The 24,190-nt window shown below is 50.5% G+C and overlaps 3 protein-coding genes across 3 annotated transcripts; 1 reads left to right on the plus strand and 2 right to left on the minus strand.

Annotated features, from left to right (window-relative positions):
• Positions 1–10,803: 10,803 nt before the first annotated feature.
• On the minus strand, positions 10,804–19,159 carry TBCB (tubulin folding cofactor B). The gene is made up of 6 exons (XM_060130603.1): positions 18,766–19,159; positions 18,225–18,368; positions 14,782–14,878; positions 13,855–14,046; positions 11,235–11,307; positions 10,804–11,079 (listed from the first exon to the last, which is right to left on the minus strand). The coding sequence occupies exons 1-6, from the start codon at positions 18,877–18,879 to the stop codon at positions 10,965–10,967; spliced, it is 735 nt and encodes a 244-aa protein (XP_059986586.1). The 5' UTR covers positions 18,880–19,159; the 3' UTR covers positions 10,804–10,964.
• Positions 19,160–19,281: 122 nt separating this feature from the next.
• POLR2I (RNA polymerase II subunit I) lies at positions 19,282–20,719 on the plus strand. Its single transcript, XM_060130605.1, has 6 exons — positions 19,282–19,566; positions 19,645–19,699; positions 19,992–20,065; positions 20,153–20,227; positions 20,335–20,386; positions 20,618–20,719. Exons 1-6 carry the CDS (start codon positions 19,508–19,510, stop codon positions 20,678–20,680), a joined length of 378 nt encoding a protein of 125 aa, XP_059986588.1. The 5' UTR covers positions 19,282–19,507; the 3' UTR covers positions 20,681–20,719.
• A 55-nt stretch (positions 20,720–20,774) lies between these two features.
• Positions 20,775–22,714, minus strand: OVOL3 (ovo like zinc finger 3). The gene is given in 5 exon segments (XM_060130604.1): positions 20,775–20,983; positions 21,497–21,628; positions 21,631–21,697; positions 22,482–22,546; positions 22,621–22,714. Coding segments are annotated over 5 exon segments (567 nt in total).
• Positions 22,715–24,190: the final 1,476 nt, after the last annotated feature.

Here is a 24,190-nt window from a genome sequence, read left to right on the forward strand (position 1 = left end):
AACAGATGTCCACATTTTCAGGCTTTGGACTCAGGCTACACAGTCATTCTCCAGAAAGGTGGTTGCCATTCATATCTCAACCATGGCGGATGGGTCCCTTGTTGCCCTGAACGGTCCTCAGCTTTGAGAAACCAAAATTTAAACATCTTTGCTGATATGAGACAAAAGGAGTTATCTCGGTATTTTAAGTGACATTTTTCAAATACTAGTGGGGGTAAACTGGGCTTTCATATTTAGTTGGCCATTAAGCTTTCTTCTATAAATTGTCTTCCTATTGTATGCTCATTTTTATTTATTAGCTTTTCATGTTAATTTCACATTACTTTATTAATATCTTCACTCCTTAAGGGTGTTAATCAAATTTCTATCATTTTTTTGTTGCAAATATACTTCTCTAATGCATATTTAATTCAATGTTGGCCATGCCTTTTTAAAAAAATTTATATCCATTATCTTTTTTTTTAATTAATTAATTTAATTTTTATTTTATTTTTGGCTGCATTGGGTCTTCATTGCAGCGCATGGGCTTTTCTCTAGTTGTGGCGAGCAGGGGCTACTTTTCGTTGGGGTGCACGGGCTTCTCACTGCGGTGGCTTCTCTAGTTGCGGAGCACAGGCTCTAGACGCACAGGCTTCAGTAGTTGTGGCACGTGGGCTCAGTAGTTGCGGCGCACAGGCTTAGCTGCTCCGTGGCCTGTGGGATCTTCCAGGACCAGGCCTCGAACCCGTGTCCCCTGCATTGGCAGGCGGATTCTTAACCACTGTGCCACCAGGGAAGCCCAGCCATGCCTTTTTTAGACATATAAAACATTCGGCTTTTTATACAGTCAAATTCATCTATCTTTTACTTGGTGGTTTGTTCCCCCACTATACTGAAGTTCCGAAAGTCTTTCCTCATACAGAGGTCATTTACTATTTGCTGGTGAAAATCTTTATCGTTTCATGGTGTAATCCCCACCACCACCAAATAAAATACCTAAATGATATTTTTCCCTCAAAAGGTGAGGGATCAACCCAATTGGTATGACATGATGCTTCTATTCTATTATAAATTCTTACATTCTCCAGTCTGGCCAATGATTCTTTTATATTACCCAATAGATTGTTCTTACACTGAAACCACACTTTAAATTATGTAAGCTCCATGAAGACAGGAGTTTTGTCTGTTTTGGTCACTGCTGTAGCCACAGAACCCAGAAAGGTGCCTGGCACGTGGCAGGATCTCAATAAATATCTGTTGAATGAGTGAGTGAATGAGTGAGTGGATTGATGGGTGAATGAATACATATTCCAGGCCCTGTGCTGGTACTGTGATTGTTTTTATATTGTGAAAAACATGTTATCCCTTCTTCCGCAAACCCAGAAAACATTTCCTTAATCCTGTATCAGTTAGCTTTTGTTCCATAACAAACCATACCAAAATTAGTAGCCTAAAGGAACAATGATTTTTATTACTTTTCATGATTCTGTGGCTCAGGATTTAAACAGGCACAGCTTGGTCTTTAAGCAATATCTAAGACAGGAGCAGGAAGCTATCCGGTTGACAACCAATGTGTACATCAGGAAAGGGTCTGGGCTGGAGATAGGGCTGGGAATTGCATGTAGATGGTGATTAAAGTTACCAGAATAGATCAGAGGAGAATGTGTAGAATGAGGACAGAGAAGGACCCAATGCTTTAAAGAATGTTCTTTACAGCAAGGTGGGACTGTTTGAAAAACGACCACCAGGGCTTTGACATTCCTTGTAGCAAGAATTCAGATCTAGGGGGACTTCCTAGTGGTCCAGTGGTTAAGACTCCATGCTCCCAATGCAGGGGCCCAGGTTCAATCCCTGGTCAGGGAACTAGATGCCGCATGCCGCAACTAGAGATCCTGCACACTGCAACGAAGATCCTGCGTGCGGCAACTGAGACCCGGCGCAGCCAAATAAATAAATTAAAAGAAAAGAATTCAGGTCTATGTGGCCTCCTCTTGAATCTGGGTGGGTTTGTGATCACTTTGATCAATCGACAGCGGCACAAGTGATACTATGTGACTTCTGAGGCTGGGTCAGAAAAGGCCATGCAGTTTTTGCCTGGTTCTCCTAGAACGCTCGCTTTGGAGAAGCCAGCTATCATGTAAAAAGTCCAACTACCCTGGGACAGCCATTATGGAAAGAACATGTGATGTGCTCTAGTTAACGTCCCCACTCAGCTCCCAGCCAATAGCCAGTGTCACTGGCAGTCAAGTTGCTGAGTCACTTTGGAAATCCTGCCTGGTCAAGCCTTGAGATGACTCCAGCCCCAGCCAACTTCTGATTCAAACACAGGGGGGATCTCAAGCCAAGCTCATTCCAAATTCCTGATCTACAAAACAGGAAAACAGGAAAAATAAAGTGGCTGTTTTAACTTGCTGAAGTTTAGATAAAATTTAATGCAGTGGGCTTCCCTGGTGGCGCAATGGTTGAGAGTCCGCCTGCCGATGCAGGGGACACAGGTTCGTGCCCCGGTCCGGGAAGATCCCACATGCCGCGGAGCGGCTGGGCCCGTGAGCCATGGCCGCTGAGCCTGCGCGTCCGGAGCCTGTGCTCCGCAACGGGAGAGGCCACAACAGTGAGAGGCCCGCGTACGGCAAAAAAACAAAAAAACAAAAACAAAAAAACCCATTTAATGCAGTTACAGATAACTGGAACACAGATGCATTAGGTAGTTATTGCTGCTAACAAATTAAAACCAAAATTTAATAGCTTAAAACAATATTTATTGTCTCACATTTTCTATGGGTCGGGAATTCAAGAGTTCCCTATTCCTATTGGCCTACTCCTGGCCTATGCACAGGGCTGTTGGCAGGAGTTCTCAGCCAGTTCCTTGCTGACTTGTGGCAGGACTCAGTTTCTCATCTATAGGGATGCTTGAGTTTTATCACATATGGAAAGCTGCCTTCTTGCAGAGCCAGTGATCCCAGAGAGAGAGCAGGATGAAGATACGCTTTTTATGACCTGATCTTAGAAGTCCCACACCATTACTTCTGTTATGTTCTATTCCTTAGAAGAAAGGCACTAAGTCCAACCCATACACAATGGGAGGGCTCTTAGAGAAGTGTCAAAGAATTTGTGGAAATACTCTTTATCTTTTATTTATTTATGTTCTTTTTTTTTTTTTTTTTTTTTTTTTGCGGTACGCGGGCCTCTCACTGTTGTGGCCTCTCCCGTTCCGGAGCACAGGCTCCGGACGCGCAGGCTCAGCGGCCATGGCTCACGGGCCTAGCCACTCTGCGGCATGTGGGATCTTCCCGGACCGGGGCACGAACCCGTGTCCCCTGCATCGGCAGGCAGACTCTCAACCACTGCATCACCAGGGAAGCCCCTATGTTCTCTTTTTTTAACTGAGTTGATGTACAATATTATGTTAGTTTTGGGTGCGTTGTGGACATATTTTAAAACCACCACCCATAATTCAAAAGGACACAGGTACCTCAATGTTCATTGCAGCACTGTTTACAATATCCAGGACATGGAAACAACCTAAAAGTCCAACGATAGATGAATCGATAAAGAAGATGTGATACATATATACAATGGAATATTACTCAGCCATAAAAAGGAACGAAATTGGGTCGTTTGTAGAGACCTGGATGGACTTAGAGTCTGTCATACAGAATGAAGTAAGCCAGAAAGAGAAAAACAAATATCGTATATTAACGCATATATGTGGAATCTAGAAAAATGGTACAGATGAACTTATTTGTAGGGCAGGAATAGAGATGCAGACATAGAGAACAGACATGTGGACATGGTGGTGGGGGGAAGGGTAGGGTGGGACGAACTGGGAGATCAGGTTTGACATAAATATACTACCATGTGTGAAATAGATAGCTAGTGGGAACCTGCTGTATAGCACAGGGAGCTCAGCTCATGCTCTGTGATGACCTAGATGGGAGGGGGGGAAGGGGGGAGGGAGGTCCAAGAGGGAGGGGATATAGGCATACATATAGCTGATTCACTTCACTGTACAGCAGAAACTAGCACAACATTGTAAAGCAATTTTACTCCAATAAAAATAAATAAATAAAACAATCACAACAGGGATTACAAAAATTTTTTTTTTAATGTTTTGGCTGCACTTCCCGTGGGATCTTGTTGGCCCCGACCAGGGAAGGAACCTGCGCTCCCTACATTGGAAGTGAGGAGTCTTAACCACTGCACCACCAGGGAAGTCCCAGCGATCACAAATTTAACCTCTAAAACTCTAATCCTAAAGCAGCCAGACATGTCATGTAAATCAGTAAGCAGGGTCGGGTGTCAAACAACAAGCCATGGTGGGAACCCCGGTGCAGAGGGGGTACCATGCTGTGCTGCTCTGGGCTGTATATATCCCATCTGTTCCTTGACCTCCCCTTTCTGTTCCAGGCCACAGTTCCCAGTCTCCCCTTCATCTAGACGCACCTGGGGTTCTGCCAATGGGAGATGTGGGCAGGAGACCAGAAAGAGGGAGGAGCTCTAGCAGCTTCCTGCTGATCTAATTTCCCATTGGTTTACTGGCTCCTGTTTGGCCCCTCAGCTCCTCCAACGGCTGTATAACCATCTCCATGTGTTAATGTCCCTGTTTTTTCGTATAGGAGTGGTTTCTGTGTCCCAGTTAGGTCCTGACAGGAACGGCAGATCCAGTAGAGAAGCGGGCTGTGTGTTGTCAGATACCCCAGTGTGGAAGCCAGAAATCAGGATTGTCACGGGGAATGTTTGGATATTTCAAACACTGGGTACACCTGGGTGTCCTTGAGACCTTTTCAGGGGGTCTTTGAAGTTAAAACTACTTTCATAATAATACTATTATTATTATATACTAATATACGTTTTTTCCTTTTCCTTTTCCACTCGAATTCTTTCACGAGTGTACAGAGGAGTTTTCAGAGGTTATATGATAATATTCAATAGTTTGCATGCAAAAGCAGATATGAGAATCCAGCTATCTTCTCTTAAGCCTGACGTTAAAAAGGTTTTGTTTGTTTGACCGCGCGCGGCTTGCTGGATCTTTGTTCCCCCACCTGGCCCTCGGCGGTGAAAGCATGGAGTGCAAACCACTGGACCACCAGGGAATTCCCTAAAAAAGATTTTCAAAATGTAAAACCATGCCGCTCTTCTTGCTAGTTTTTTCAAAAGTTACTTTTTATAAAAAATTAATAGTTAACATGTAATCGTTTACTACTTTTAAAATGAATGTTTAAACATTTTAATTTCCAAAGCGGTAAATAGCTACAGATATAAACTTCATAAACAAAAGCTCTTTTTTAAAAAAAAATTATTTATTTATTTTTGGCTGTGTTGGGTCTTCGTTTCTGTGTGTGGGCTTTCTCTAGTTGCGGCGAGCGGGGGCCACTCTTCATCGCGGTGCGCGGGCCTCTCACTGTCGAGACCTCTCTTGTTGCGGAGCACAAGCTCCAGACACGCAGGCTCAGTAGTTGTGGCTCACGGGCCCAGTTGCTCCGCGGCATGTGGGATCTTCCCAGACCAGGGCTCGAACCCGTGTCCCCTGCATTGGCAGGCAGATGCTCAACCACTGCGCCACCAGGGAAGCCCAACAAAAGCTCTTTGAGGCCTCAACGATTTTTAAGAATGTAAAGAAGTCCTGAGACACAAAAGCTTGAGAACCATAGATCTAAATGTCAGCTGTCATTGCAGGACCAGTAAGTTGAGGTGAAGAGCTGCCTCTTGAGTTGAGCAACAAGGAAGGGCTTTATTTTTTATTTATTTAAAAATTTATTTATTTATTTATGGCTGTGTTGGGTCTTCATTGCTGCGTGCAGGCTCTTCTCTAATTGTGGTGAGCAGGGGCTACTCTTCGTTGCAGTGCGTGGGCTTCTCATTGCAGTGGCTTCTCTTGTTGCGGAGCATGGGCTCTAAGGCACGCAGGCTTCAGTAGTTGTGGCACATACGCTCAGTAGCTGTGGCGCATGGCTTAGTTGCTCCGTGGAATGTGGAATCTTCCCAGATCAGGGCTCAAATCTGTGTCCCCTGCATTGCCAGGCGGATTCTTAACCACTGCGCCATCAGGGAAGTCCCAAGGAAGGGCTTTAGCAATAGAAAGAGTTTAGTTTTTGTGGAGTTAGGAGAAGGTTGCAGTAAGGGCCATGTAGACACCTCTTTTCTGAAGTTTGGCTGTGGTTTTATAAGCGATGGATCAGGCCGACAACACAAAATCCAACATTGGATCTTAACATCACAAAAAGAGAGAACCTGATAGTATGTGCCTCCTGATGCAAAAACTCACCACCACCCATAAAGTGTATTTATCCTAAAATTGAACCTGGATCTGACCCAGCTTTTGGATCTACCAGTTTGCAGGATACACTGGGATAGAGGAATATATTAAAGGACATCAGGGGGGTACAACCAGCCAAATCAGACAGTGGGAGATCCCACAGGGAAGTTGTAGAATAGAAGACTTAGAGCTCTATCAGCCAAAGGCACTGCCTGAACCCTACTTGGATTCTGATTTGAACAGGCCAACAGTAAAAAGACATTTATGAAACAAATGGGGACTTTGTTTCATATATAATAATATAACACTGACCATATATTAAATCATATTAAAGAATTATTGCAATTAGGTGTGACAAAGAACTCATACCTTTTAGAGACACATATAGAAACACATTTCTGGATGAGGTGATATGTTGCCTGAGATTTTTTAAATTATTAATTATTTATTTAGGCTGCACTGGGTCGCAGTTGCCACATGCGGGATCTTTTAGTTATGGCACGCTTACGGGATCTAGTTCCCCAACCAGGGATCGAATCCTGGCCCCCTGTATTGGCAGCGGAGTCTTACCCGCTGGACCACCAGGGAAGTCTCTGCTGAGATTTAATTACGGGAGAAATAGGGGGAGGTCAGAAAAACTGAACATGATTGGCCAAATGCTGACAATTACTGAAGTTGGGTGACAGGTAAGAGGGGAAAAGGGATATTTTTTCCTTTAAGATGGGCGCTCCTTGACCCAGCTTGAGAGTTAACCGAGACCCTTGAGAGTGACCGGTGGAGATGCAGGAAAGCGGGAGGGAAGACATTTGTTCTCGCTCTCTGATAAACCATGGCCGGCTCGGCAGGCCTCCCGCACCTGCGCAGCCCCGTCCTCCGCGAGGGAGCCAAACCCCACAATTCCCTGCGCCGCAGGGCGGGAGCAAGACCTCCGCTTCCAGACGTGAGCAAGGTTAGGCCGAGGGTGTCGCATGCTTTTCTGGGAAATGTAGTTTGCGTGTTAGGTTGGGAGACGCCTGTCAATACCAGCGAGACTACATCCCACAATGCACCGCGCGCACGGTGCGCGGAGCAGTGCGCTGCTGTCCCCACGTGGCGACTGAGAGGTTATTGCCCGAGTCTGGGACAGTGCAGAGATTAGGGTTGCAGAGCCTGCAGGGACTTGGGAGGCGGGCGCTGTCCTGGGAACCCCTTTCGGGGAGGGTGACCCCAGAATTGGGCCAGGAAAGATGGGGTGGGGAGGTGAAAACGGTGAAGAAATTGGGGACAGGGCCCACTGTGAGGATTAAATGAAGCCAGCATTGTAACTGTTGACTGTATATAAGCATTTTTATTCCTATGGCTTATACAGCACTTACCTGCGTGCCTGGCTCTGAATTTAAGTGCTTTACATGTGCTAGCTCATTTAATGCTCACAAAATCGTTTGGTAGGTACTATTATCGGCTTCAATTAAGAAATGAAGCTGAGGGCTTCCCTGGTGGCGCAGTGGTTGAGAGTCCACCTGCCGATGCAGGGGACATGGGTTCGTGCCCCGGTCCGGGAAGATCCCACATGCCGCGGAGCGGCTGGGCCCGTGAGCCATGGCTGCTGAGCCTGCACGTCCGGAGCCTGTGCTCCGCAACGGAAAGAAATGAGGCTGAAACCCAGGGAGAAGGACTTGTCCAGTGCCCAGCTGGTGACACAGCTGGGGTTTGAACCTAGGCTGTCTAGCTATTCCTAAGGTTGCACCACCTGTTAACCTACTGAATTATTCCAAGTTTGTAACTGGTACGTGAATGAACTCAAGTGGGCTATTAGCATATTGAGTTAGCAATTTAGCTCAGTTCCAGGACAAAGGTATTCAGCCTAAATTTAGCACTGGGATCAAGTTTCTGATCAGCCATGAATCACGGAAGGGATTACTTCAAGCCTACAAAGCCCAGTCCCCGTTTGTTCACATGACTCCTATTCAAGTCTCCTCCATCCCATCCCTTCCCTCGTACCAGCACCACCTGGCAAATTTAGTGATTTTATTCTCCCTTCCCCTACTGCCAGCAACCTTATTCATAATGAAATATCACAGTCAAAAAAAAAAAAAAGATAAAAAAGAAGAAATGTTTGGTAATTATGTTTGTCTGCCTTCAACTCCCAAGCCAGTACTGTGTTCATTTCATGAGTGTGTTTCCAGCATCAAGCCTGACATACAGTGGGGATTGGGAGGACTCAAAAAATGTGGGGAAAGAGTGCTGGACATTCAGTGTCTTCCATCTGCACTGACCTGAGGATTAAGGGCAGCGTGGTGGATGCTGCAGGTCAGGCACAGGCAGCTGGTTGGGGGACAGGAGGATTTAATGGGCCTGGTGGATCCCATGGCCCTTTCCTGCCGCTTCCCCTGAGGTTATGGATCTGGGGACCTGGTAAAGGGTGGTCAATGCTGGAGCCGCCAAAACCCACGGTCCATTTTCATAGTAGTGGCTGGGAGGGAGCTGCTCAGCCCAGGAGTATGTTCCAAAGCCCACTCTGCATCTAGGGTGGCTGCATGACTGACACGTACTCATCAATACAATATGAGCAGAAATGGAACATGTAGAACATGTTTTTAAAGAAAATGGTGAAACATCCCCACACTGTCTTCTCCTATTTGCCACCTGGAAGCAGATAATTCCAGGCACATGAAGATGATGGAGCCCCAGTATGGAGTCTGGGTGTGTGAATCATGGAGATTGCTGTCAATCAACCAGAAACTCTGCACCGGACTGTGTATGTAGGGGGATATTTGTTACAGCAGCTGGTATTGCCTTAACACATTGACTACTGTCCCCTTTCCTTTCTGGACCCCTTAAAGCTTAAGCACCAGGTCATTCTGTAAAATGTGCCTCCCCAATCCCTAACTGTGGTTGACTTTCACACAGCAAGTGTAGGTTTCCTAATTAGAAATTACCAGCATGGTCCCTTCCATTGTCATCAAAAATTTTAATGTTTCCCATGTTCTGATGGGTACAGCTTCTTCCATGCTGACAGCTGGAAGGCATTAAAGCACACCCTGGAAGTCTGTGCTTAGATCTTCCACTGCAGCTTGACAGATCCTCATATACACTGATGCTGTGACCCTTGCTTGGAGCTTGGAGGTATGACTTTGGGTGATCACTGTGTCCAGGAGAGCATGTGATCGTCTTCCTGCCCTTATTCTTTGGCCTCATCACATGGGGGTGCACACTGGGCCTGATCTTAAAGTGAGCCTCAGGTCCTCAATGCTGAGCTAATTCTGCTGAGCTCTGGCTGAACTAAGGTTGGTAGATTCTGGTTGAGAATTTGGGGACACCCCCTCTAATGCTCCTCACTCTGACAACTCCCTCATGTGGAAGGGATCTAAGCCTTGGAGTCCTTTTATAAAGTAACCAGTTTTGTTTTGTAGATCGACAACTTCATTGATATGTGTGTGTGCGTGTGTGTAGGTGTATGTCTATCCCAGATGGGTGTTTGATGTGAATCTGAGCGTATCCTGTAAGTGTGACTCCCCTGTGTGGGGGGGACAGAATCTTTGTGCACTGACTGTATTTCTGTACATGTGACCTCTAGTGTCTGTGTTTCCGGTGTTTGAGTATGAGTCCAGGTGTGTGAATGTTCTGTGTATCTGAGTGGGTCCACGTACCTTACAGTGGGCATGAGAGGATGTATGCATCAGGCTGTATGTGCACGTGAGCAGCTTCCCCAAGGACCCCTTCAGCTCTCAAGCATTTCAACCTTATTCTGCTTACTGCGGTTGCTCCCACCAGTGCCAACTTCTTCTCCAGAAGCTATAATAAAGTCATTTTAACAATTAAGTAGAACCTCCCGAATAGTCATTCCATCAGGAATCCCTTCAAGGAGCTAATGAGGAGTCACTGCACATGCAGACATACACATGGTGGAACAGCCTCCCTAGAATGCCTGGGCTGCATGCACACGTCACATATCTGAGGGCGCAGACCTCTTTGCCCAGCTCTACGATGCTGTGAGGGGCCTCATGCTACTTCTAAAGACTTGACATTTCTTTTTTCTTTTAAATATTAAGTGAACGGGTCCCCCACCCACAGGGATAGTGGTAGAACTACTTGTTGACCCCAATATCCCTTTTCCCCAGCTTCTGTAGCTGGAGGAACTTCTGATATTTGGCAAGGAAATGGCCACCCAGTATAAAAACTACATTTCCCAGCCACCTTTGCAACTACAAGTGGCCATGAGACAGAATTCTGGCCAATGAAATAGGAACAAGTTTTGAGTTGTATATACATATTCCTTAAAAACAAGGGGTAGGGCTTCCCTGGTGGCGCAGTGGTTGAGAGTCCGCCTGCCGATGCAGGGGACGCGGGTTCGTGCCCCGGTCCGGGAAGATCCCACATGCAGCGGAGCGGCTGGGCCCGTGAGCCGCGGCCGCTGAGCCTGCACGTCTGGAGCCTGTGCTCCACAATGGGAGAGGCCACAACGGTGAGAGGCCCACATACCGCAAAAAATTTAAAAAATTGAAAAAAAACAAGGGGTATCCCCTCTCCCTCCCCTCACCTACCCAGCTGTCTCCAGCCCCCCCATAATCATTGAGTCTTCCAAACACTTCCCAGGTTTCCGGCAAATTTAATACATGTGTCTCAAAAGTCAATGGCGAGGGTCAAGTGAATAAAATAAAAATGGGGTCATGGGGAAAGGGCCATGGACACACACAGGGAAGGGCAATAGGTGAGTTAGCTGGAGCAGGGGGGTGCCCTTCCTTGGGCATCACATCTCGTCCAAACCGTAGTCCTCCTCGGGGAAGTCCCCCACTGTCACAACGGATGGCTTGACGAAGGCGCCGTACTTGGCCTGGCATTCAAAGTAGCGTTTCCCATTCACACTGCAGGGCATGATGGGGAAGGCAGTGTCAGAGGGCTCCTACTCCAGATGCCAGCATGGCTGGGCTCCCCCAGTAGTACATGTATGCACTTACACATAAATGCACACATACGCGCACAGAGGCACACACACAGACGCTACACGGGGGATCTCTACCTGCCATCGTTTTTCCCTAGCGGCTCATCATAGCGGACACCGATCCAGTAGCCAGGCTTGAAATCTGTAAGTCCTGCCCAGGGGAGAAATCCCAATGAAACCTCCTTAGGCAGTTCACCCCAGATTCGCACCTGCCCACTGAGTATAAAGCCTGTCCTGGCAAAAACCACTCCTTGCTACCACCCAGGACAACCACCACCTCCTGCCCACGTCAATATGGTAGCCCCCTTCACTGGTCTCCCTGTTCCTACCCTGACCCCCATTCACTCAACACCCCCAGCCAAAGGGGGCTCTGTAAAAATCAAAGGGAAACAGCACCACTGCCTTGTCCCAAATTCCTCAAAAACTGCCCGTCTTGCTCAGCATAAAACCCACACTGCTTATGGCCAAATGATTTCTGACAAGGGTGCCAAGACAGTCCAATGAGGAGAGAACAGTCTTTCCAACAAATCGTATTGGGTCAACTAGATATCCACATGCAAGAGAATGAAGTTGAACTCCTACCTCACACCATAACCCAAAATTAACTCAAAATGGGTCAAAGACCTAAATGTAATATGTAACACTATAACACCCTTAGAAGAAAACACAGGTTTAAATCTTTGTGACCTTCTATTAGGCATTGACCTCTTACATATAATGCCACATGCATAAGCAAAAAAAGAAAAAAAAATTGGACTTCATAAAAACCAAAAATGTTTGTGCTTCAAAGGACACTATCAAGACTGTAAAAAGACAACCAACCCACAGAAAGGGAGAAAATATTTGCAGATCATATATCTGATAAAGGAATTGTATCTAGAATACAAAAAGGACTCTTACAACTTGTTATGGGCTGTACCGTGTCCCCCGCAAGTTCACATGTTGAAGCCCTAACCCTCAGTAGCTGAGAATGTGACTGTATTTGGAGACAGGGCCTTTAAAGAGATAACTAAGTTAAAATAAGGCCGTTAGGGTGGGATCTAATCCAGGCTGACTGACATCCTCATAAGAGGTTATCTGGACAAAGACTCCAGGGATGTGCTAGCCCACAGAGGAAAGACCATGTGAGGACACACAGAGAGGGTGGCCATGTGCAAGCCAAGGAGAGAGGCCTAAGAAGAAATCAAACCTGCCAAAGCCTTAATCTTAGACTTCCCGCTTCCAGAACTGTGAGAAACAAATTTCTGTTTTTTAAGCCACCTGGTGTGTGGTACTTTGATACGGCAGCCCTAACACACCAATCAACAACAAAAAGACAAACCACCCAATTAAAAACTGGGCAAAAGATCTGAATAAGCCATCTCTCTAAAGAAGATCTACAAATGGCTGTTAAGCACCTGAAAAGAGGCTCAATATCACTGGCCATCACAGAAACGCAAATCAAAACCATAATGCTCTACCACTTCATACCCATTAGAATGACCGTAATCAAAAAGACAGGTAATAGTAAGTGCTGATGAGGGCGTGGATTAACTGGAGCCCTCATTCATCGCTGGTGGGAATGTAAAATGGTGCAGCCATTGTGGAAACAGTGTGGCAGCTCCTCAAAAAGTGAAAGAGTTACTCTGTGACCCAGCAATTCCACTCCTAGGTACAAAGAAATAAAAACACATGTCCGCACAAAAACTTAAACAAGGATACTCAAAGCAACGTTATTTGTAATAGCCAAAAAGTGGGAAGGAGCCAAATGTTCTTCAACTGATGAATGAATAAATAAAATGTGGTGTTGCATACAATGCAATATTATTTGGTAATAAAAAGAAATGAAATACTGCCACATACTACAACATGGATGATCCTTGAAATTATGGTTCTAGTGAAAGAAGCCAGTCTCAAAAGACCACGTATTATATGACTCCATTTAAATGAAACTTCCAGAATAGGCAAGTCTATAGAGACATAACATAGATTAGTAGCCAGCTATGTGGACTGGGGGCGCTGGGGTTTCAGAAATGGGGAGTAGCTGCTAATGGTTATAGCGTTTCCTTTTAGGGTGATGAAAATGTAAAACTGACTCCGGTGACGGTTGCACGATTCCTGTGAACTAAAAGCTAATGAATGATACTCTTTAAATGGGTGATTTTTTTTTTGGCTGTGTGGCGCAGCTAGGAGGATCTTAGTTCCCCAACCAGAGACTGAATGTGGGCCCTTGGCAGTGATAGTGTGGAGTCCTAACCACTGGACCACCAGGGAGTTCCCTAAATGGGTGAATTTTATGGTATATAAGTTTTATCTTAATAAAACTGTTATTAAAAAACCCAAAAAAACCCCACACTGCTCTCTCCTGTCTCCGAGGCCCAGCACAGTCCAGCCTTGCCCATGGCCCGGGTGTGCCCTGATCACTTCGGTCTGTGCTTCCCCTATCACAGGCCTAATAATTCTGCCTGTTTCCCCATCTCAGCTCTGACCACTGTGCCCCCAGGCTTTCACCTCAGAATTGATCCCTCTGGCCTCCACTTCCTCCATCACAATTCAGGTCATGTGGCCTCTGCTTCCCACTTCCCTGCCGTGAACATACCAGGCTGTCAGAGTTAGCCCCTGGGTCCGTCTCCCTTCCTGGACTGAGATCCCCTTGAGGGCTGGGTCCCCAGCACTGCCCACCTCAAGGCAGGACACGAGGCCCCGGTGAGCCACGTACCTACATACATGACGGTGCCCCGGCGAGGGGGCTGCCCAGGCGCCTGCACCTCACAGCGGCTGCCCACGGGGATGGCACTGGCCTGGGCCTCCTCCTCAGTAAGGCGCTGGGAGCTCTCGGCCTCCTGCTGTGCCCGCTCTTCTTCACTGTATCGACCTAGCTTGTTGCGCTTCAGGAAGGAGCGGACTGAGTCTGTGGGTGGGGTAGGGGGTGAGGGTCAGACATGGGAGACCACCTGGGAGACCTCTGGCCTAACGAGATAATCTGCCACCCGCACGGGGCCAACACTCCGAGGGAAACGCTTCCGTGCTAGGTGTTGAAGGGCTGTCACCCAAGCCCCCCAAGTCTCCCACCACAGCCCTGGCCTCTCCCCAGGACCCCTGGGCCTCCCCACAATCCCGAAACTAAAAGGAAGGTGCCTGCTTGCAGTCTTTCGCGGCACCCCATCCTCCCGTCCCTTCAGTATCATGCTTGCCTCCACCCAGGCTCGGAAACCTTCATCTTCCCCACCACACATTCTCACCTGTCCCCACATGCCCGCACCCCATTGTCCTGTCGGTTCCACGTATTCTACCATGCTCTGTCCCCTACACCGTGCCCCCAGCGTGACCCTGACCGCCCCCCTATCTGACCCCACATACACACCCCAGACCTTCCTCTCAGGCCCCCTCTACTTTCTCATGGCCCTGTCTGCCTGCCTGCACTCGGCCACACCCCCCAGCCTCCATTCACACCTCATGCCCGTCCACCCCTGACTGTTCTCCCATGAGCCGTCTGTCCCCACGCCAACCTCACCCCGCCCCCTCCACTCCCCCATGCTTGCCTGCCCCACTGCCCACACCACCGACTCGCCCTCAGTGTCCCCGTCTATCCTGTCTGCTCCCCACCCCCTCCCCTAGCCCCCACCCCTCCTTGTGCACCCCGTACTTTGCCTCTGGTCGTAGGCTTCTTGTGAGATCTCGTATTTCTCCACCTTGGACATGTCCTCATACTCCCCAAGACGGGCACCGCTGTGGTCAATGACCTGTAGTGAGGGGAGGGAGGTCAGTGGGGATCAGGGTCTGGGCAGAGAGGCCTGGGATGCTGCGGGGGGCGAGTGTGGCTGCACGTTGGAGCGTTCCGTAGATTTAAGTCTCTCCTGTCTCGGAAAAACCACATTACTCTACCCTCACCTTTACCCCAGCCTTCTTGCCTGCCCTGAGCCCAGCCGAAGGGGTGAGAGCAGGTGTCTACAATGGCCATCTCCCTCTCTACCACCCATCCAAGGCCCTGGAGGCTGCATCTGCTTCCAGATGACCCCTACATACTGACATCCGCATCACTGATGGCCCCAGGACACTGGAACCGAAGGGCAGAGCTCGGGCCTTGCTCATGAACCCTCCGGGCAGTGTGTCTATCCTCTCTGGACCTCTGGGACCCTCCTAGGCTGACCCCAACTTCCAGATCCTGGTGCATCTCTTCTGTACCACCCCCAACATTTATTCACTCATCACCTGATGAGCTCCTCCAAGGCACCCAGCTGGGCCCCGTGCTGGGTACTAGGGACACGGTACAAAAATAGATCAATTCCTGCCCTCAAGGAGTGCTCATTCTGCTGGGAGGCCAACCAGAAACAAATGCACAGAGATGGGTATTAAACACCAGATGACGACAAGGTTCTATGCAGACAAATACAACAAAGAGGCTTCTGGAAGGAGGGGATGTCTGAGACAGGCCTGAAGGAACAAGCACAAAGTCCCAGATGTAGAAATGTCTTTAGCTCCTGAGAAACAGCAGGGCCAGCACGGCGGCAGTGGAGTGAGCCAGGGGGAGAGTGGGAGACACAATAGATCACTGCAGACTTTGGCTTTTACCTAGAATGAGATGCAGCCAGGGAAGGGCTCAGCCAGGAAGGCTCTGATCTGACACAAGTGTTTACACGCTCCCTCAGCTGAGTGTGGGAAGCAGATGGAGGGGCACAGGGATGGGAGCAGGGAGACGGCTTGTGTGATGGTCCAGGAGGGAGAAGATGGAGGCTGGGCCAGGGTGGGGGCAGTGAGGGAGGAGAATCTGGATTCTGGATAGATTTTTGTGGGTGGAGCCCATGGATCTGCGGACAGATTAGATGTGGGTGTGAGGGAAAGACAAGGGTGAGGAACACCCTAAAGCATTTGGCCTGAGTCACTGGGCAAAACTGAAACGGCCCTTATTTCTGGCTAACGATCACTAAGAAGTTCCACTTTCTATATCAGGGGTTTTTCTAAGTTTGAGATTGCTGTCATTCGTTGTTGCAAGAAATATGTGTGAGGGCTTCCCTGGTGGCGCAGGGGTTAAGAATCTGCCTGCCAATGCAGGGGACATGGGTTTGAGCCCTGGTCCAGGAAGATCCCACACGCCGCAGGGCAACTAAGCCTGTGCACCACAACTACTGAGCCTGTGCTCTAGAGCACACGAGCCACAACTACTGAAGCCCGCGCGCCTAGAGCCTGTGCTCCGCAACAAGAGAAACCACCACAATAAGCCTGCTCACTGCAACAAAGAGTAGCCCCCCGCTCGCCATAACTAGAGAAAGCCGCGTGCAGCAACGAAGACCCAACGCAGACAAAAATAAATAAATAAATTTAAAGAAAAGAAATATGGGTGATATTTATAAACAGAAAAAGAATTTTAGAAAAAATACAAATTCTCCAGAGGCTCCACCTCTGGGAAACTTTCCTTGTATGGCCTCAGAAGTCAGCACCCTGTCTATACCTGAATCCATGTGTGAAACCCTCCTGTTTGAGGAGGCCACTGCCCTGCCTGACCCCCCAGCATCCCAAGGCTGAGACTGCCCAGGTCAGTCCAAAGTCAGTCCTATGGGCTCAGCACAGTCCCAACCTGCTCCCACAATGGTCCAGGACCCATAACCTCAACTGGACTATGGAAGCAGTCTCCTCCTTGGTCTCCCTACTCCTCTGTCCTCCACTGTCTGTTCCCCACATGCAATCAGAGGGAGCCTGTGAACACCTGAGTCAGACCAGGACCCTCCTGGCTCAGAGTCCTCCCCTGGCTTCCACTTCCCACCAAAACAGGACAGGTCACTCTTCAGCCCCTGTACCCCACTCTGCTCCCTCCCACCTCAGAGTGTTTGCACATGTTGTGCCCTCCTCCTGAAGCACGCTTTCCCCTTCTTCAGTTAACTTCAGGTCTCTGTTCAGGCAGCACCTCCTCCAGGAAGTCCTCCTGGATCTCATTGATGGGTCAGGTTCCCCAGTATAGGATCTCCCAGCTCTGTGATCTCCTCCTGCATGGCCCTCATCTCACTAACCCTTTACATTTGTTCCCGTGAATATTTAGCTAACGCCTACCGCACTCACTGGACAGAGCTAAAACACAGACCTTCTCAGACTTGATTCACAGCTATATCCCTGGCATAATGCGGATGCTTAGTGAACAGTTATGAATAATTGAAAGAGACAAAAAAGACCCAGTTCTCTGGGTACACTAACTTCTGGAGCCATGCAGACTGAAGTAAAAATTCTAGCTATGTCTCTCCTCAGGAAAGTAAATTCCATACTGAAACTAAGTTTTCTCTTCCGCAAAATAGGGTTAATTACGCCATTTTCCAAGTATTATTTTATGCATTCAACTCATCATTCAACAATGTTTCACTGAGCATCCTCTCTGTGCCAGGCACTGTTCCAGGTATTGGAGAAAAATACACAGTATGCCACAGGTGATTAGTGAGAAGAACAAAAATCAAAGAAAGTGGGAAAGGGAGGAGGTTTAAATTTTATACTGAGGGCAATGAAGCCCTCACACCCGGAAGGTGACATTTAAGTAAAGACTGGAAGGAAGGAGTGAGCCATGTGGGCATAGAAAAAAGAAACATTCAGGCACAGAGAACAGCACATGCAAAGTTCACCTGGGATGCTAGGACGTCTGCAGAGTTTTGGGGGGGCGGGGAAGACTGAGGACAGAGAGGATGATGTGAGCTGATGCATGCAGAGGTCCTCTGTGTTCTGGCTTCTCCCAATATGTGAGCCTCTTTGCTCACCCTGACCCACCTCACACTCTGTTCCCTCTGCCTGGAATGCCCCTCCTGCCTCTTCTCTTAGGTCATCCTTCAGATCTCAACTCAGGCATCCCTAACTTCAGGAAGTCCCTTCTGATACCCCGAGGTGGGGTCAGGCACCTCTTCTGGATGCCTCCAGTCCCCTAGGCTTTTCTCAGCCCAGTCCAGACCAATCTGGCTGCCAATGTCTGGTGATGGGTCTGTCTCTCTCACTGCTGGACTGGGAGCTCCATGCGGTTAGGGCCTATTTTGGTTATCACACAGCGCAAAGCACATCAAGCATCTATTGAATAAATAAATGAACGGAGGGGAGGGATCCCAGGTAGGGAGGCCTCACATGGATGCGACAGCCGTCATCTACGGGATAAGAGCCCAGCAGTGCATCCTCCTGATCCAGCTTGCTGTAGAACTTGTCGTCAGGTCCATACAGCTCCAATTCCATGCAAGAAGCAGGGCTGCCCACAACCAGCTGTAGTTTACACTGTGGGGATAACAAGATGGGGAGGCGGGGACGAGGTGGAAGGCTGTCAGTGGCCCCACTCGCTGACCTGAGGCTCCGCCCTTTGTATCAATAACCATCACCCATTCCTCGCTCCTCCAAGAGACCTACCATTTAGGACCCACCTGGTTATCCCTGGCCCCACCTCCTCTGGTCTTGCCCCCACTCCCTGAAACCTCTTTTTTTCTCTGGCCCCGCACCCATTCTCTGGAACCTCAGGTTCCCTCTGGCCCCGCCCGCTGAGGTCCAGTCCAGAACCTCTGCAACCTCGGCTTATCTCTGGCCCCTTCCCTGCGCTGGGGAAGACCCTCCATTTCTTATTGGTCCCGCCCCCTCAACACTAGCCCCGCCCCTCAGGACCCCGCCCCCACGGCCACACCTTGAACTCAGCTATGGTGAGGCTGCGACTGTACCGCTTCTGGGAGCGAAAACTGTTGAGTGAGCTGCTGATGAAAATGTTCACTGTAGGCGCCGACAACCCCGTCACCTCCATCTCGCCGCGCCCTGCGGGGTCCCGCAACCCAGTCAGCCGCCTCACACCGGCTCCGCAGCCGCCGCCGCCGCCGCCGCTTCTGGGATATCAGCCCCTCCCCCTGCTCCCGGACCTGGCCAATCGCCGCGTCTCTTCGCCGCCGCCTGGAAGAAGTCCTGGGTAGGCCCAGCCAATCCTGAGAAGTCTCTCACAGTGCACAGTTCTTCCAATAGCGTCACGGGAAACGGCCTGGCGGGCGAAGGCTGAAGCCGAGAGGAAGGACTGGCAAGAGCTACCCCTGTCCGCGCATGTGCACTGGCCTTCAACCTGCAAAGAGCCAAGGCCTCTCCATTTACACTCAGCACTTTGAGGGTTACGTGACGCATCATTTTTCCCGGTTCTCGTACCACACTATTCTGTAAACTGGGGAAGAAAGGCCCAGAAGTTGGAAGCCATATTCTAGGATATCAAACGATTGAAGCAAGTAATTAATCAAACCTCAGCTCAGATCAGCCAGCACAAAGCCACTGGGAGCCATTACATGTGCGCAGCTCCTCCCCTCTTTTGGCGAAGCTAAGAGATCTGACCCTTCCCGCGACCTGTCGCGCGGCTGAGTAAACGCTGAAGGCTAGGCGGGCAGTGAGTCGCCATGGAACCCGATGGGACCTACGAGCCGGGCTTCGTGGGTATTCGATTCTGCCAGGAATGGTGAGACCCGGCCAGCACTGTGGAAGGGGAGCAAGTAGTGGCCCCAGTACTGACCTCAGACCTCCCCCCTCCCCACAGTAACAACATGCTTTACCCCAAGGAGGACAAGGAGAACCGCATTCTGCTGTACGCGGTGAGCGCGAGCCAGCCGGGCGCCCCGGTGTTCCGTGACCGGCCCACAGGTTCCCAACGTGGCCCGGCCCTACTCCCAGTGCCGCCCCATCCTGGTATACCCTCCCAACTGTCCCCCTAGTGAACCCGACTTTCTCGTCTTGCCCATCCGCGACGTGATTCTCGATTACACCCAATGATCCCAACCTCAAGACTCCATCCCCTAGTCATCCCCTCGGGGGAAGGCCATGCCCTCCCAGTCCCATCGGGGATCTCTCTGTGACCCCCTTCCCGCCACTCTCGCCCTCTCGCAGTGCCGGAATTGTGATTACCAGCAGGAAGCCGACAACAGCTGCATCTACGTCAACAAAATCACGCACGAAGTGGAGTGAGTGGCAGGGCCCGAGCTCGGAGACGGGGTTGTTGGCTTGGGAGGCCCGGTCTAAGCATACTTATTCACCCTTTATTCCCTCAGCGAACTGACCCAGATCATCGCTGACGTGTCCCAGGACCCCACGTTGCCGCGGACCGAAGACCACCCTTGCCAAAAGTGAGCGCGCAGCTGGTATTGGGGAGGGAAGGTGGCTCATCCTCACCGGACGGAGAAGGGAGGAGGGAAGGGTATGGCAGGCTCTGAGTGGCTGACTGTCCTCTCAGGTGCGGCCACAAGGAGGCGGTGTTCTTCCAGTCACACAGTGCCCGGGCCGAGGTGAGTGGTGAGAGCAAGGCTTTAGGAGTGACCTGGGCCTGGTCCTTCCCAGGGGTGGGGATACCAATATTGGGGAGATCCTGCCCTTCCAGGCATCTCGAGCTGGACCTTTAGTAGTGGGGAAAGCCCCCTAGTCTGTTCTTTTGGGGTGAGGCTTCTCTGGATGGAGGTTCGTGTTGTACCCAGCCCTGTGGATCCAGACCCTTCCTAACCGTACATCCTTTCTGCCAGGATGCCATGCGCTTGTATTACGTGTGCACAGCCCCACACTGCGGCCACCGCTGGACCGAGTGAACCACTCTCCCCCTTGTGTAATAAATGCTGTGTTCTATGCGTGCCTTTCCTCTGTTTATTTCCCTCTCATGGGTTGGACACAGGGTTCCCAGTCTCAAGCAGCGTGGTGCAGGGTGCGGTGCTGCGCGTAGGCGTCAGGCCTCGAACTGGTGAAGCCGCAGTCCTCACACACATGCAACTTCTCACGGCGCTCACGATAAGCGTAGCTGGCCAGCTGTCCGTGTGCCTTGGCAAGATGCACTTCAAGTGAGCAGCGCTGCGTGAATGCTTTCCCGCAAGCTCCGCAGCGGAATGGCCGGATCCCTGCGCAGGTGGGCCAGAGGGAGAGAGGACAGACAGGGCAATGGCCCCCAGACCAGCACCCTCCGACCTCGCCCTCCGTGAGCATTCCCCCTTTCCTACTCCAGGTTCGCCAGACCTCGGCCTGCTTCCCACCATCTGCTACCTCCACCCCGTGCAAACGTGGGAGCTGTGTGTCCCCACCCTCCTCACCAGGATGTTCCTTCCCCTGGAGAAGGAGGGAGGCTTTCCCTTGCACCCTTCAATATGCGACCTGAATCCTGTAACCAGTACCTGTTTTCTCTTTGTATCCCTCAGCAGGCCCCCACCTTGGCACCACCCCAACACCCACTGGCTGGGAGCTGAGGTGCATGGTATTCCCAGCCTCCTGAAGGCTGAGTCTCTGCCCCACTAACACATGCCCCACTTGTGCACGGAACTCAAGTGCACAGAAACTCCACATCCCATGCACCTCCCTCCATTTCGTTCCATCCCCCCCCCAGCAGCGCCTCCCAGTCGGTCCCTGCCGCCGCTTACCCATGTGAGTCCTCACGTGCCACTTGAGGTCAAAGGCGTCGTGAAAGCCCTTGCCACAGTAGTGGCACACGTGGTGGTGGGCAGGGCTGTGGCACTTGAGGTGCCGGGTCAGCATCCGCTGCAACGGGAAGCCTTGGGGCAGAGGGGGCAGCCAGGCATCCCAGGGCCCCTAGGAGTGGCAGTCAGTGTGCCCTGGGAGGGCTGTGGGAGGGACATGGGAGTTAGGACCCCACCCCACCCCTCCACTGGACCAAATGGAGCACCTAGAACTGGGAACCAAGGAGGTCTGGGAAGGCTGGAGACTGCAGTTTGTGCGTGCTTATGCCACCCTCTCCCCAAGGTCTTCACTGACCACCCTGCCCCCCATCGCCCTTTGTTTTCTATTTCTCCATAGTACATACCATCTTCCAACATAATATTTTTTTCCCCAATTTTATTATCTATACCTGCAGCTCCCACCAGATTATAAGCTTCAGGAAGGAATGAGTTTTTGTCTTACTCCTCAACACCCATTGCCTAGGACAGTCCTGGCTCCCAATAAAAACTGAAATAATCTCCAGCGCATTTACATCCCGCCTAGGGCTTTCCTTCTTCCAGTGCACGCACAGCTGAGTATCCCTTCTGAGAGACCCCAAAGCTCCTCCCCCATCCCCCATCCAGCTCCTGTCACCTTGTCTGATTCTCTGACGTAATGCAAACCACCACCCATTATTGGTTTGAATCCTGTTCTTCTGCCCCACTGGGCAGAGAATCCCTGGGGGCAGGGGCTGTGGCTGCCCACCCTGGGGAAAGGGTACTTGGGGTGAGGGCTAACAGTGAGCCCACTACTAAAAAAGAAAAGGCATTTCCAGCAGAGAGGACAATGGGTGGGAAGGTCCCGAGGCTGGAGTGGCACGAGGGGGTAAGGGGCAGGCAGGTTCTCTGGAGGCTGAGAGCGGGCAGGGGTGAAACTGAGCAGGGTCTTGTGGGCCAGCTGCAGACTCACCGCTGCCCAAGAGTCCCGGAGGCCAGAAGACTGGTGTGCCAGTGGCCCCCCCAGCCTGCTGCAGTCTGAGGAGAGAAGCCAGATGATGATGCTTTGTGTCTCCCCTGCCCCTCACCTCTAGGCCCAGTGAGGGGCCCACCTGGGACATAGGCATGTCCCCGGAGCTGGTCAGGCAGGTGGCCCCAGTTGGGTGGCTGTGGACGCCAACTCCTGACCAGGAAGGCGCGGGGCATCACCACCGGGAACAGCTCCCCCCCACACAGGGCTGCTTCCTCCACCTGCTGTCAGACCTCAGGCCCAGGAGGACTATTCCAGGTGGGAAGGGAGGGGGAAGTCACAGAGAGGTCTCATTCTCTCCATGCAAATTTTGTGACAGGCCCAGGAGGCAGACTTAGCTGGCTCCAGTTACCTCTGCCTTGGGCCCTGCCATTCCTCCGCCTTCTCCTCTGCCAGGTTCCTGAGGGTACTCTCCAGCCTCCAGGGGAAGACAAGCACTAGGGCCCCCCGGGAGGTCAAGCAAGGGCAAGACTGGAACCTAAGCAGCCCTTGGGGGTGGAGAGAGGAAACAGAGACCCCAGTGGGGCTGAGTGTTTTTCCATATTACCAGCAGACCTGAGGGTCTGTTTGCCAAGCAAATCAGTCACTACCTGACATCCAACAGCCTGCTTGGTTATTCAAATCACAGCAGCTGTCTGAGGAAGCAGAGGAGGGGGTGACTGTGATTGCTTGCTCCAGAGGGTGGAGAGACAGCAGGGTCCAATTGGTAAGGTCAAAGTGAGGATCCAGCCTGTGCATCTTCAGGCGGGAAACTCTACCTCTCTGATCCGCAGATGCCCAGAGCTGACGTTCAGCCGGAAGCACTGTTCAAGTGTATGGGGTATCACAATACTGGTTTGTGCCCAGAGCTGACGTTCAGCCGGAAGCACTGTTCAAGTGTATGGGGTATCACAATACTGGTTTGTTACTAGTGCAGCTCCTAGTAACTCCCTCACTCTCCTACGGTCCAGGAACTATAAGGGGTCACCTGACACAGCCAGGGGCTCCCAGGACCCTTACCCCAGCACTCTGGCCAGGCTCCGTTCTAGATTGGTCATTGGCTTCTTAGCCAGGGGTTAAGGATTTTGAATATTCCCCATGCAGTTACTTTCACTTATTCACCCAACAATTTTCTGATCTCCAACTATAGGCCTGGCCTAGCTCAGCACTGAAAATGACATAAAGGTCCATGGGGGAGACACACCAGTGACAGTCCAGAATGACCAAGGCTGTGATGGGGGAAGCACAGGCAGAGTGACCCAAGCTTCAATGGGGAAAAGCCAGGGGGCTCAGGGGACCCAGAAGAGGCTCCTGATCCAGTCTAAGGGTTCAGGGATGACTTCCTAGGTGTGAGCCTTGAAGGAAGAAGAGGTTTCTGGTAAACAGGGAGGGTTTTCCAGGCAGAGGAACAGTCTATAAAAGGCTTGATGGTGAAAGAAGCAATACTTATTCATTTCTTCACATTCCCTGAGAGTCAGTCCGGCTAAATTCATTTGCGGAAGCAACAGGGGAAGCGCTGGAAGCCTGCTGGCCCAGAGCTTTGCCACTTTCTCTCTGCAGGACCTGGGGCAAGTCACATCTTGTCTTGCTGAGCCTGTTTCTTCATCTGGAAATGGGACTGAGTCTTCCTAGTTTGTGTTGAAAATCCATGTAGATCATCCAGGGCGAGGATC

Source organism: Lagenorhynchus albirostris, chromosome 19 (assembly GCF_949774975.1).
Source record: "Lagenorhynchus albirostris chromosome 19, mLagAlb1.1, whole genome shotgun sequence".
NCBI classification, from domain to species: domain Eukaryota; kingdom Metazoa; phylum Chordata; class Mammalia; order Artiodactyla; family Delphinidae; genus Lagenorhynchus; species Lagenorhynchus albirostris.

Bases quoted from the DNA above. Each gene is read 5' to 3' on its own strand.
- POLR2I (XM_060130605.1), top strand. From the start codon at position 19,508: ATGGAACCCGATGGGACCTACGAGCCGGGCTTCGTGGGTATTCGATTC. The intron at 20,066-20,152 runs GTGAGTGGCAGG...TTATTCCCTCAG, and splicing joins AAAATCACGCACGAAGTGGA to CGAACTGACCCAGATCATCG. The intron at 20,387-20,617 runs GTGAGTGGTGAG...CCTTTCTGCCAG, and splicing joins CACACAGTGCCCGGGCCGAG to GATGCCATGCGCTTGTATTA.
- TBCB (XM_060130603.1), bottom strand. From the start codon at position 18,879: ATGGAGGTGACGGGGTTGTCGGCGCCTACAGTGAACATTTTCATCAGC. The intron at 11,308-13,854 runs GTACGTGGCTCA...TCCCCTGGGCAG, and splicing joins GGGCACCGTCATGTATGTAG to GACTTACAGATTTCAAGCCT. The intron at 11,080-11,234 runs GTAGAGATCCCC...CATGCCCTGCAG, and splicing joins CTAGGGAAAAACGATGGCAG to TGTGAATGGGAAACGCTACT.